Source organism: Taeniopygia guttata, chromosome 22, assembly GCF_048771995.1.
Source record: "Taeniopygia guttata chromosome 22, bTaeGut7.mat, whole genome shotgun sequence".
Taxonomy (NCBI): Eukaryota; Metazoa; Chordata; class Aves; order Passeriformes; family Estrildidae; genus Taeniopygia; species Taeniopygia guttata.
The window spans coordinates 735192-747395 of NC_133047.1; the positions used below are offsets into that span (position 1 = coordinate 735192).

The 12204-nt window shown below is 60.2% G+C and overlaps 1 protein-coding gene across 4 annotated transcripts in view; it reads left to right on the top strand.

The window, feature by feature from the left end:
- The window catches only part of FGFR1 (fibroblast growth factor receptor 1), a 30337-nt gene extending 18478 nt beyond the window's left edge, over window positions 1-11859 (top strand). For 2 of the 4 annotated variants that reach the window (XM_030290151.4, XM_030290153.4), the window contains 13 exons: window positions 666-789; window positions 1575-1765; window positions 3307-3451; window positions 4754-4956; window positions 6744-6889; window positions 6977-7098; window positions 7208-7318; window positions 7438-7628; window positions 7714-7836; window positions 8313-8383; window positions 8642-8779; window positions 9231-9336; window positions 9717-11859. In XM_030290151.4, coding sequence (XP_030146011.4) covers window positions 666-789; window positions 1575-1765; window positions 3307-3451; window positions 4754-4956; window positions 6744-6889; window positions 6977-7098; window positions 7208-7318; window positions 7438-7628; window positions 7714-7836; window positions 8313-8383; window positions 8642-8779; window positions 9231-9336; window positions 9717-9893 — 1848 coding nt within the window. In that variant the 3' untranslated portion in view covers window positions 9894-11859. The remainder of the gene's footprint in view (window positions 1-665; window positions 790-1574; window positions 1766-3306; window positions 3452-4753; window positions 4957-6743; window positions 6890-6976; window positions 7099-7207; window positions 7319-7437; window positions 7629-7713; window positions 7837-8312; window positions 8384-8641; window positions 8780-9230; window positions 9337-9716) is intronic. The other 2 variants (XM_030290152.4, XM_030290154.4) reach the window with 1 other exon arrangement.
- Window positions 11860-12204: the final 345 nt, after the last annotated feature.

Sequence of the window (12204 nt, forward strand, 5' to 3'; positions counted from 1 at the left end):
GGGGAGGAGAGAGGCTGCTGGCAGTGCTGGGGCTGCCAGCTGGTGACAGCACAGTGCCCCAGCTAGCCCACGGGGCTGGAATGTAGGACTGTGCAAATAACCAGTTTCCAGCTGGGCTTAAGGAGGGTTTGACATGAGCAGCCACAGCTGGAGCTGGCAGTGACAGGGCTGGCTTTTGGAGAACCTCCTGGTGCCCCGTGGCCAGAGGGGCCTGGGCAGTGCTCGTGCCAGCAGAACCACTGGGACTTTCCCAGAGGAGATGCACGGGGCCAGCAGCACCCAGAGTGGTGCAGGACAGCAGGCTGCAGCTGCCCGCTGGCCGTGGGGAGCAGTGGGGTCTGAACCCCTGGGCCAGCCAGGGAAGCCTCTTGCAGGAGGAACAATGCTGGTCTGTTCCCTGCACTCACGGAGGACTTGTGTCCCCACACCAGGGGAGCCCATCGTGCTCAGCCAACAACATCTGCTGCTCAGCACAGCTGCCTGCATGACTCCTGTCCCTCCTGGGACAGCTGGGAGCAATTACAGCTCCCAGGGAAGGAGAAAGGTGGCCTCAAAGGGAGATTTATGTCCTGCCCATGCCAGGGGTTGAACCAGCTCTGACATGAGCAGGGCCTGGGGCTTGTGTGTGCTGCACATAACTGGCTCTGTCCTCTCCGTGCCCCCAGGTCCGCCAGGCAACCTGGAGCATCATCATGGACTCGGTGGTGCCATCTGATAAGGGCAACTACACCTGCATTGTGGAGAACAAGTACGGCAGCATCAACCACACCTACCAGCTGGACGTCGTGGGTGAGAATTCGGGGCTGGGGGCTCCCCCTGCACCCTCCTCTCCCTCAGCCTTCCCAAACAGCAGTGGGTGCTGCGACCTGTAGGGTGGGTGGGTTGTGCTCCCAGGGAAGGGGCTTCCCCACCATCCCCGGGCAGCCTCCCATCCCACCAGAGGTTCACCCCAGCCTGTTGTGGTGAAAATAATTTCATAGACCGGACAGAAACTTTTTCTAATCACCTTATTAGCCACAATTCCCAGCTGGGAAGGCTGGTCTGAGCAGTTCCACATGTGGAGCTGCTCTAAATGCCAGTAAATGAACCATTAAAAATGTGATTTAATTTGATTACACTGAGCAAACTGAAGGGAACAGTCAGCGAGGTGAACAAAGGGGTTTGTTAATGCTGACTCACCACAGTGGCAGCCCCTTTGTTAATGGCCAGGGCCCTCCATAGGTTTGTTTGACCTCTGACCCTGCCCAAAAGGTGCCGATGTCCCTGTCCCCCCACACTGGGGTTTCACCTGTCCCCCATCCTGGATGCTGTCACCCCAGTGCAGGCAGGCTCCTGGGCAAGGGGACACTAATGCTGCGTTGGGTGCATTGGTGCCCACCTCAGCCAGGGGTGCTGGGCATGGAGGGCTGCGGGGTGCACCCGGGATGGGCAGCAGGCGCCCCAAACCCCGTTGTGAGGCGCCCCAAACCCCGTTTTGAGGCGCCCCAAACCCCGTTGTGAGGCGCCCCAAACCCCGTTGTGAGGCGCCCCAAACCCCGTTGTGAGGCGCCCCAAACCATCTCCTGGTCCCGCAGAGCGCTCCCCGCACCGGCCCATCCTGCAGGCAGGGCTGCCTGCCAACAAGACAGTGGCCCTGGGCAGCAACGTGGAGTTTGTCTGCAAGGTCTACAGCGACCCTCAGCCCCACATCCAGTGGCTGAAGCACATTGAGGTGAACGGCAGCAAGATCGGCCCCGACAACCTGCCCTACGTGCAGATCCTGAAGGTAAAGCCACACGCTGGGTGTTGCCAGCCACGGCCCAGCTGTGCCTGGGGCAGGAGCAGGGCACAGGGATGGGCCAGAAGAGTCACCTGGGGCTGGGGACCACTGGCCCCGGGGCAGCTGGAGCCCAGAGCCACCACCAGCCTGCTGGGCAGGGAGCAGGGAGGGCTGTGTGTGCCAGCCCCGTGCTGCCTTTGGAGCCCTGAGGGCACACAGCACAGGCTGGGTGGGCTGTCCCGGGCAGCGAGCATAGCTGGAGCTGGGAGCTGAGCCCTGGATGGTCCCTCTGCACCCCAGCAGTGCCACTCAGTGGGCACGCTGGCCCAGCTGTGGCAGGAGGTCCAACTGGGTGGCCTTTAAAGATCCCTTCCAAGCCATTCTGTGATTCCGTGAAGCCATCCCAGCCGTGCTCCTGACCACTGGGAAGCGGGGGGGAGCAGGGTTACAGCCCCATTCCTGCCTGCTCCTTCCTCCTGTGCCCCTGTGTGCAGCCCGATGCCAGCCTCGGGCGCTCGGTTCCTGAGCACATCCGTGTGACTCCATGTTGTTGGTCTGTTCCAGCACTCGGGGATTAATAGCTCTGATGCGGAGGTGCTGACCCTGTATAATGTGACAGAGGCGGAGAGCGGGGAGTATGTTTGTAAGGTTTCCAATTATATTGGCGAGGCCAACCAGTCTGCGTGGCTCACAGTCACCAGGCCCCTGGCCACAGGTAACCGCAAGAATGCCTGGCGGTGGAAGACAAAACTCTGGGCTCTCTGGTTTCTGCTGTTTCTGGTGCAACAACCATGGAAAAATACCCAGCAGGGCCGGCTGGGCGCTGTGCTCTGTGTGTGTCCCAGTGTCTCTGCTGTGTGTCCCAGTGTCTCTGCTGTGTGTCCCAGTGTCTCTGCTGTGTGTCCCAGTGTCTCTGCTGTGTGTCCCAGTGTCTCTGCTGTGTGTCCCAGTGTCTCTGTGTGTGTCCCAGTGTCTCTGCTGTGTGTCCCAGTGTCTCTGCTGTGTGTCCCAGTGTCTCTGCTGTGTGCTGCTGTCTCGTGTTCCGCTGGCTGTCCTGTCCTGCCCTCCCCATCATGCAGACCCAGAGCAGCCCAGCTGCCTGCTGGGTCTGCCACCAGTGAACCAGTCTCTGAGGGCGCTGCCATCAGCCAGTCCAGGCACGGTGCTGCATCCCCTGTCTGTGCTGCCCTCCTGCCACCATCCTCTCGTCTCTGTGCTGTCTCTGTCCTCCCATCCCCGTCCTGGTGCCTCCCTGTGTCACGAGCCAGCCGGCCGGCTCTGCCCGGGTGATTTCTCCATGCAGCCCATCGCCAGCATGCTCGGATGGGCAGGACACTCCGTGTGGTGGAGGGTTTTAACAGCATCTCCCTCGGTCCGCCGGGATGAGTGGTCATCCCGAGGGGGTCTCTCTAGCAGGTCTCCAGTGGTCTCTGTTTGCTCCCCGGGGGTCTGGCAAATGAGACTGGGCTCTCCCTCCTCTCTGGCCTCCTCCCAGATGATCTCATGTCGTTTGCTTCTCCGTTTTTTGCTTCCACTTTTCCTTCCAGACGGCTGGCGTTAACACGACAGACAAAGAAATGGAAGTCCTTCACTTAAGGAATGTCTCATTTGAGGATGCTGGGGAGTATACATGTTTGGCGGGTAATTCTATTGGGATCTCCCATCACTCTGCATGGTTGACAGTTCTCGAAGGTATATACTCCTCTTCCTTTCCTCCCTCCTTTCCAGTGTATGCATTGTGGTCCGGGAGAGAGCACTTCCCGGCCCCTGTCCCCGGCTCAGCGTGGGTGCTGGAGCAGATGGGGCAGCGTCCCCACTTCTGTGCCCCCCTCCACCCCAGCTGGGGTCTGCCCCTGCTCTCTCCCTGGCCCAGGCAATGCATACTTGGGGAATTTAACCAGGGCTCGCTCCAAGGAGCAGGACAGTCCTGCACCCCGGGCCAGGCCAGGCCAGGCCAGGCCAGCGCTGCCTGCCCAGGGGCACCAGGGGGGTTTGGGGGTGCTGGCAGCGCTGCCCTCCTTCCTGCCAGGGCCTGGCCTTGCCCTGCACTGCGGGACTGTCTGGGGTGTGTGTGCTTGCCCTGCAAGGATCGCTGCCCCGTCCCCATTGATGCTGCTCCTCAGTATCAATGCACGGACCAAAGCCTGATAACAGCTGTGGGAAAGTTTTGGGGTGCTGTGTGCTCGTTGCTTTTCAGCCAAAACTTTCCCAGTTATCAGCCACTGCTTTGTCAGCCAGGTGTGCTCAGAGGTGGGGCAGGAATCTTCAGCTCCCTCTTACACCTCTCTCTGAGGCTCTGCTCTTTGGGGGTGTCAGGCTGGGGGTGCACAAGGTGCAGTGGCAGCCCCGTCCTGCCACATTCACCATGGACCACAGCATGTGGCTGCAGGCTCTGAGGTGTTCATGGCTCCAGCACCCCTCAGCCACCGAGGCAGGGTCTGTGGGTCCCTTCTCCCACCAGCCCAGGCTCCCACAGCAGGTCCTGGCCACTGGAGTGCCACTGGCTGCTCTGCTCCGAGCTCTCCCTGGTAATTACTGTAATTAATATTATTAATAAGCAAGGCCTGGGCTCCCACAGCCCCGGGCACGGCCAGACACCCCACTCCATCGTGCAGGGGGTGACCCCACATCCTGAGGACCTGCAGCTCCCATGTGTGGGCAGAGCACAGCAGCTGGGGCAGAAAGCTGTTCCCAGAGGTGCCCATGGTGCCACATCCCTGTGGGGTGACTTAGGCCCTGTCCCCCTACTTCGTGCCTGTCCCAGCTGACCCCATCCCGCCCTGGGCCACCTGCAGAGGTGGCAAAGGCATTGCTTGGCGAGGGGATGATGAGCTGGGGGCTGCTTGCACGCCTTCCCTGCAAGGGTGGGTGGGCAGCCCCCAGTCCCTGCTGCACTGATGTCCCCACGGAGCTTGGGGACGAGCCAGGGGCTCCCCAGTGCCACTCCCTGGGGCCTGGCAGCTGCTAACAAACACCCTGTTCACGCCGACCCAGCTATTGAGGACACCCCAGCCATGATGACGTCTCCCATCTACCTGGAGATCATCATCTACTGCATAGGAGCCTTCCTCATCTCCTGCATGGTGGTGACCATCATCATCTACAAGCTGAAGAGCACCACCAAGAAGACGGACTTCAACAGCCAGCTGGCTGTGCACAAGCTGGCCAAGAGCATCCCCCTGCGCAGACAGGTAACAGAAAGTAGAGAGGGGGTTTGTTTGCACCTACTGCCTCTCCTGGAGCCCAGCTTTCCCAGGGCACGTGGGGGGAGGGATGGGGTGACCACCCTGCTGCAGGTGCCACCCCCTGCAGCCTGTCCCCACCGGTGGCACGGGGTGGGCACTGTCCTGGCCATGCCTCCGGTGCCAGCACGGTCAGCAGGGTGGGGGGCTGCACAGCACCCCTCATCCCCTCTTGGCAGGGCTCACGAGGAGAACCAGGAGGATTTGCAACAGTTTTAAGGTGTGAACAGAGTGTGGGACACACTGAAGAGATGGGAGAGCTCCCAGGCTGTGCATTTTGGGGTACAGCGTGATGGGGACTAAAAGTTCCACAGAGAGTGATGGAGACTAATTAAAAGTTCCACAGAGAGTGATGGAGACTAATTAAAAGTTCCACAGAGAGGAGCAGCAGTGCTGGGCGGGCAGGGGGCTGTGGGCAGGGGGCTGTGAGCAGGGCTGTGAGCAGGGCTGTGAGCAGGGGATGTGAGCAGAGGCTGTGAGCAGGGGATGTGAGCAGAGGCTGTGAGCAGGGGATGTGAGCAGAGGCTGTGAGCAGGGCTGTGAGCAGGGGCTGTGAGCAGGGGATGTGAGCAGAGGCTGTGAGCAGAGGCTGTGAGCAGGGCTGTGAGCAGGGGATGTGAGCAGGGGATGTGAGCAGGGGCTGTGAGCAGGGGATGTGAGCAGGGGATGTGAGCAGGGGATGTGAGCAGGGGATGTGAGCAGGGGCTGTGAGCAGGGGCTGTGAGCAGGGGCTGTGAGCAGGGGATGTGAGCAGGGGATGTGAGCAGGGGCTGTGAGCAGGGGATGTGAGCAGGGGCTGTGAGCAGGGGCTGTGAGCAGGGGCTGTGAGCAGGGGATGTGAGCAGGGGCTGTGAGCAGGGGATGTGAGCAGGGGATGTGAGCAGGGGCTGTGAGCAGGGGATGTGAGCAGGGGATGTGAGCAGGGGGCTGCAGGCAGGGGGCTGTGGGCAGGATGATCAGGGCTAGGGGCAGGGGGCTGTGAGCAGGGGCTGTGAGTAGGGGCTGTGAGTAGGGGATGTGAGCAGGGGATGTGAGCAGGGGCTGTGAGCAGGGGATGTGAGCAGGGGATGTGAGCAGAGGATGTGAGCAGGGGATGTGAGCAGGGGATGTGAGCAGGGGCTGTGAGCAGGGGCTGTGAGCAGGGGATATGAGCAGGGGGCTGCAGGCAGGGGATGTGAGCAGGGGCTGTGAGCAGGGGCTGTGAGCAGGGGATGTGAGCAGGGGGCTGTGAGCAGGGGCTGTGAGCAGGGGATGTGAGCAGGGGATGTGAGCAGGGGCTGTGAGCAGGGGATGTGAGCAGGGGATGTGAGCAGGGGCTGTGAGCAGGGGATGTGAGCAGGGGATGCAGGCAGGGGATGTGAGCAGGGGCTGTGAGCAGGGGATGTGAGCAGTGATGTGAGCAGGGGATGTGAGCAGGGGCTGTGAGCAGTGCTGTGAGCAGGGGATGTGAGCAGGGGCTGTGAGCAGAGGCTGTGAGCAGGGATGTGAGCAGGGGCTGTGAGCAGGGGATGTGAGCAGGGGCTGTGAGCAGGGGCTGTGAGCAGGGGATGTGAGCAGGGGATGTGAGCAGGGGCTGTGAGCAGAGGCTGTGAGCAGGGGCTGTGAGCAGGGGATGTGAGCAGCACTGTGAGCAGGGGCTGTGAGCAGGGGCGGGTGCAAAGCCTCCCATCACCATCTCCCCCCCGGGGGCAGCCACTCGTGGCCCGGGCACTGCGTGAAGGTAACCCACGGCCCCTCTGCAGGTGTCGGCCGACTCCAGCTCCTCCATGAACTCGGGCGTGATGCTGGTGCGGCCCTCCCGCCTCTCCTCCAGCGGCACCCCCATGCTGGCCGGCGTCTCCGAGTACGAGCTCCCCGAGGACCCGCGCTGGGAGCTGCCCCGGGACAGGTGAGCCCACCCCAGGAGATGGGTCAGGAGGCTGCTGCTGGTGCTGGGACCAACCTGCTCCCCTGCATGGGGGTCTTCTCCCTCCAGGCTGATCCTGGGCAAGCCCCTGGGAGAAGGCTGCTTCGGCCAGGTGGTGCTGGCAGAAGCCATCGGCCTTGACAAGGACAAGCCCAACCGTGTGACCAAGGTGGCGGTGAAGATGCTCAAGTGTAAGTGGCGGCAAGAAGGGTGGTCCTGGCACGATGCCACAGCCCTGGCTGGGGTCTGTGCTGTGCAACCCAGCCTGGCACCCCCTAAGGGCTTCCTCCTCCACTTCAGCCGACGCCACGGAGAAGGACTTGTCTGACCTCATCTCTGAGATGGAGATGATGAAGATGATCGGCAAGCACAAGAACATCATCAACCTGCTGGGAGCCTGCACGCAGGATGGTGAGGGTGCACGAGTGGGGAGGAGGTGTTCCTCTGCCACCCCGCAGCTGCTGTGCGCTGGGAGGAGCTGGCCTGGCACCCTGCTCAGGCTGCAGCCTCTCATGCCACCGTCCCCTTAGGACCCCTCTATGTGATCGTGGAATACGCCAGCAAGGGCAACCTCCGGGAGTACCTGCAGGCACGGCGGCCCCCGGGCATGGAGTACTGCTACAACCCCAGCCGCGTCCCCGAGGAGCAGCTGTCCTTCAAGGACCTGGTCTCCTGTGCCTACCAGGTGGCACGAGGCATGGAGTACTTGGCCTCCAAGAAGGTGAGGAGCTCCAGGAGGCTGTGGTGGGACGAGGAGCCCAGCTCCTGTCCCACCATCCAGCGCTGACGGCGCCGTGCTCGGTCAGTGCATCCACAGGGACCTGGCGGCCAGGAACGTGCTGGTGACAGAGGACAACGTGATGAAGATCGCTGACTTCGGGCTGGCCCGTGACATCCACCACATCGATTACTACAAGAAGACGACAAATGTGAGTGGTTGTTATTTCTATGGTTTCCCCCCCCTCCACGCAGCCCCCCGAATGAATCCGACTAGCTCAGAGATACGGGGCTGTGAGGGGAGGAAATAGCAGGAGAGGGAAAAGTATTCAAAAGAGGCTCTTACCCAGGGTGTTGGAACAGCTCTCTTTATTCTGTGGTGTCCATGGAGAGCGGGGCAAAAGAGGAAGAGCAGGAAGTTTCAGGGGTCTATATAGGTTTTGGACAGGGTGGGCACTCCTGGCTCCCCGCCAACCCCATTGGGGCAGGGGGGAGGATCCAGGGGTTATCATGATCAGAGCCACAGAGGCCCTAGGAAAGGGAGGACAAAAGGGTGTCCAGGAGCTCACCGTAACAAGTGGTGTGTGGGGTGGGGGGGCTCCAGTCTGTGCTGGGAATGCCACAGGCACGCAGGGCTCGCCCCTGCCCCAGGCTCCCTCACCAACCCATTGTGGGTTTTGTGTTCCAGGGTCGCCTGCCCGTGAAGTGGATGGCCCCCGAGGCTCTCTTTGACCGAATCTACACCCACCAGAGTGATGTGTGAGTGGGGCCTACTGGGGAGATGCACGGATGGGATTTACCTTGATTTAATGAAGTTACAATTGGTGTCAGCCAACCAAACATTTTGAATCCAAATCGTGTTTGGTGCTGGGACTCATCATTTACCCTGCAAAGTGAACCGAAGCTGTGGATGGTTGTTGCTCCCAGCAATCCAGTCTCTCACCGTACCCAAACTGGGGCCCAGTGGGGTGTCAGTGCCCCAGGGCCGGTGCCCCAGCGTCTGCCCTGTGTTCCCAGGTGGTCCTTCGGGGTGCTGCTGTGGGAGATTTTCACGCTGGGTGGCTCACCCTACCCCGGTGTGCCCGTTGAGGAGCTCTTCAAGCTGCTGAAGGAGGGTCACAGGATGGACAAGCCCAGCAATTGCACCAACGAGCTGTGAGTGCGGGGCTGGGATGGGGAAGAGGGGTTTGAAATCTCTGAATGCTATTGCCGTGTGCAGAACGTGGGCTGGGGCATGGAGGGTGGCAGGCAGACCTTTGGAGTTAACAGTCCCAGCAGTTCCCAGCCCTGAGAAACCATCAGCTAACCAGATTTGCAATAATCAGCATCTCCCTGGACAGGAGGGAATCCCAGGATGACCCCAGCACAGGGAGCAGCCCAGACTGTGTCCATGCTGGGCACAAGTTCCCTGTGTCCAGCCTGGCACAGGGACACTGGGCACACGTTCCCTGTGTCCAGCCTGGCACAGGGACACTGGGCACACGTTCCCTGTGTCCAGCCTGGCACAGGGACACTGGGCACACCTTCCCAGTGCTTCTCTGCTCGTGTGGGTGGGGGTGCCCAGCTGCCTGCCCCGGGCTGAGCCCTGCCTGCCCCGCCCTCGCAGGTACATGATGATGAGGGATTGCTGGCACGCCGTCCCTTCCCAGAGACCCACCTTCAAGCAGCTGGTGGAAGACCTAGACAGGATCGTGGCCATGACCTCCAACCAGGTAGGAGAGGTGTCAGGAGTGGCAGCTGGGTGAGGTGCTCCCTGCGGGCTGCCCAGTCCCCTCCTGAGCCTGCCCTGGGGTCTGTCCCTCTCAGGAGCGAGACTCACACGATTTCAGAAGGCAAAATGAGCATTTATTCAAAAGCACTTCTCTCTTTATATAGAGAACACTGTGAACATTAATTCCATTGGTCTTAGAGTAAAAACATTTCACCTGATTGGTACACTGGACTTAGGTCAGTGTGGCAGAACATATCTATAAACAATGTGAACGGAAAGCAAGATAATGAATTGTCTGCATTCCTCTTGGACTTTTTCCCAGGCTTAGCCTGGCAGAAATCTTTCTCTTTTTCTGTGACTGAACTGAGAATATCCACACAGGAGTACCTGGACCTGTCCATGCCGCTGGATCAGTATTCGCCCGGCTTCCCGGACACACGCAGCTCCACCTGCTCCTCGGGAGAGGACTCAGTGTTCTCCCACGACCCGCTCCCGGACGAGCCGTGCCTTCCCAAGTTCCCCCCTCAGCACAGCAATGGTGGACTGAAGCGACACTGAGGGTGGCACTGCCAGGGTGCCGTGCCGTGCCACGCTGTGCCGTGCCCGTGGACGCTGCCTGCACAGCCTGGTTGTGCTGAGCTGTTGCAGAAAGGGTTCAGAGACATCCGTAGCATCTCACCTAACCAAAACCACCCACCTCTTGCCAGCTTCTCCTGCCGCTCGTGTCAGCTCTCCACTGCCCAAAGGGTTTGGCTCCGGGGTTCTCATGGCGCTTCCTCCTTTCGTTTTTAAACCTCTTTTCCATGAATTCTGTGCTGGAGTATTCCCACTTGGCTGAGCTGAAATCCTCTCCCGTGGGCAATGCATGGCCAAAGAGCCAGCCAGGCATCCTGGCATGGCACATCCTGGTTGGGCACAGAGAGCTGGGCTGGTCTGCCACTCGGAGAGCCTGGTGAGCCAGGGGCAGCACCCGGCTCCTGCGGCTGCACGAGGGGGAGCCTTGGCACTCTGGGAGCCTTGGGGTGCCAGGAACCTCACCAGTGTGCCAGGAACCTCACTGGTGTGCCAGGAGCCTCACTGGTGTGCCAGGAGCCTCACTGGTGTGCCAGGAGCCTCACTGGTGTGCCAGGAACCTCACTGGCGTGCCAGGAACCTCACCAGTGTGCCATGAGCCTCACCGGTGTGCCAGGAGCCTCACCAGTGTGCTGGGAGCTTCATTGGTGTGCCAGGAGCCTCACCGGTGTGCCAGGAGCCTCACTGGTGTGCCAGGAGCCTCACCAGTGTGCCATGAGCCTCATTGGCGTGCCAGGAACCTCACCGGTGTGCCAGGAGCCTCATTGGTGTGCCAGGAACCTCACCGGTGTGCCAGGAGCCTCACCGGTGTGCTGGGAGCCTTGGCATGCCAGGAACATCACCAGTGTGCCAGGAGCCTCATTGGTGTGCCAGGAGCCTCACTGGTGTGCCGGGAGCCTCACTGGTGTGCCGGGAGCCTCATTGGTGTGCCAGGAGCCTCATTGGTGTGCCAGGAGCCTCATTGGTGTGCCAGGAGCCTCACTGGTGTGCCAAGAACCTCACCAGTGTGCCAGGAACCTCACTGGTGTGCCAGGAGCCTCTCTGGTGTGCCAGGAGCCTCACCGGTGTGCCGGGAGCCTCACTGGTGTGCCAGGAGCCTCACCGGTGTGCCAGGAGCCTCACTGGTGTGCCAGGAGCCTCACTGGTGTGCCAGGAGCCTCACCGGTGTGCCAGAAGCCTCAGTGTGCCCGCAGCCTCGTGCTGTGGCTCAGCCCTCTCTGCCCAGGATGCCCCCGGGCCACAGGACCTGTGGGCTTTGCTGAGCCATGCCCAGCACATCCAGGGCACGAGCCCTGCACTGCTCAGAGGCACCAAACCCACCTGTGCTAAACCCAGAGTCCCATGTACATAATGAAAAATATGTATAAATATGAATATATATTTACATGTCTTTTTAAAAAGGGTTGTTACCAGAGATATACCAGTTTGGTAGGAAGGTACTAGTGGCTGGTAGATATCAGTTGCTATAAAAAAAAAAAGTCATATATTTTGCTATTTTTGCTGTTTTTATTTTTTTAAATTATGTTCTAAACCTATTTCAGTTTAGGTCCCTCGATAAGAATTGCTGCTGCTGCTTCAGTTTTATATGGGGTTGTATTAAACAATAATAATAATGTGTCGATGCCTTTTGGGAATCCGTTGTCATTACGTGCCTGGCCTTGCCCTGGCCCCTGGGGAGGGAGGGGGCTGCCCCCTGCCCGGGGAGGTGCCTTACCGGGGGAGCAGCCCCATGCCAGCCCTGCCACCGTCCCGGTGCCCGGCTCTGCTGCACGGACGGACAGACGGACGGACGGACACCTGGAACCTCCCTGCCGCCGGTGCCGAGACGCTGCAGCCAGGCCGCTGTTACTTGAAAAGTTTATTTTGCCTTTCTATGGAGAAATATTATTTGTTGTAAACTCTTCTGCAATGAATCTGGAGTTCTTGTAATTATTAAAGACTTTACCCACGACTTGGCCGCCCACGGCCCGTCCCTGCTGGGGGTGCTGGGGGGGCTCTGGGTGCTCAGGCTCAGCCAGGAGGGATTTTGGGGAGATGCTGCTCAGGGAACAGCTTTGATGGCAGCTGTTTTTGTGGGAATTCTGTTTTTCACGGCTCCAGCACTCCTCATAAAAACGTTCTGCACCCCACGGGGCATGGGCAGGGGTGCAGGAGGTGGCTGAGGGTGCATGGAGGGAGGGGGTGAGAGGGGCTGCCAGCCCCTCCAGAGCCCCTAAATGGTTAAGCTGAGGCAGCTGCAGCCTCCCCAGCCTTTTTAAAAGCATCTGCCCGTTGCTGTTTCCCGGTGTAAATTAAA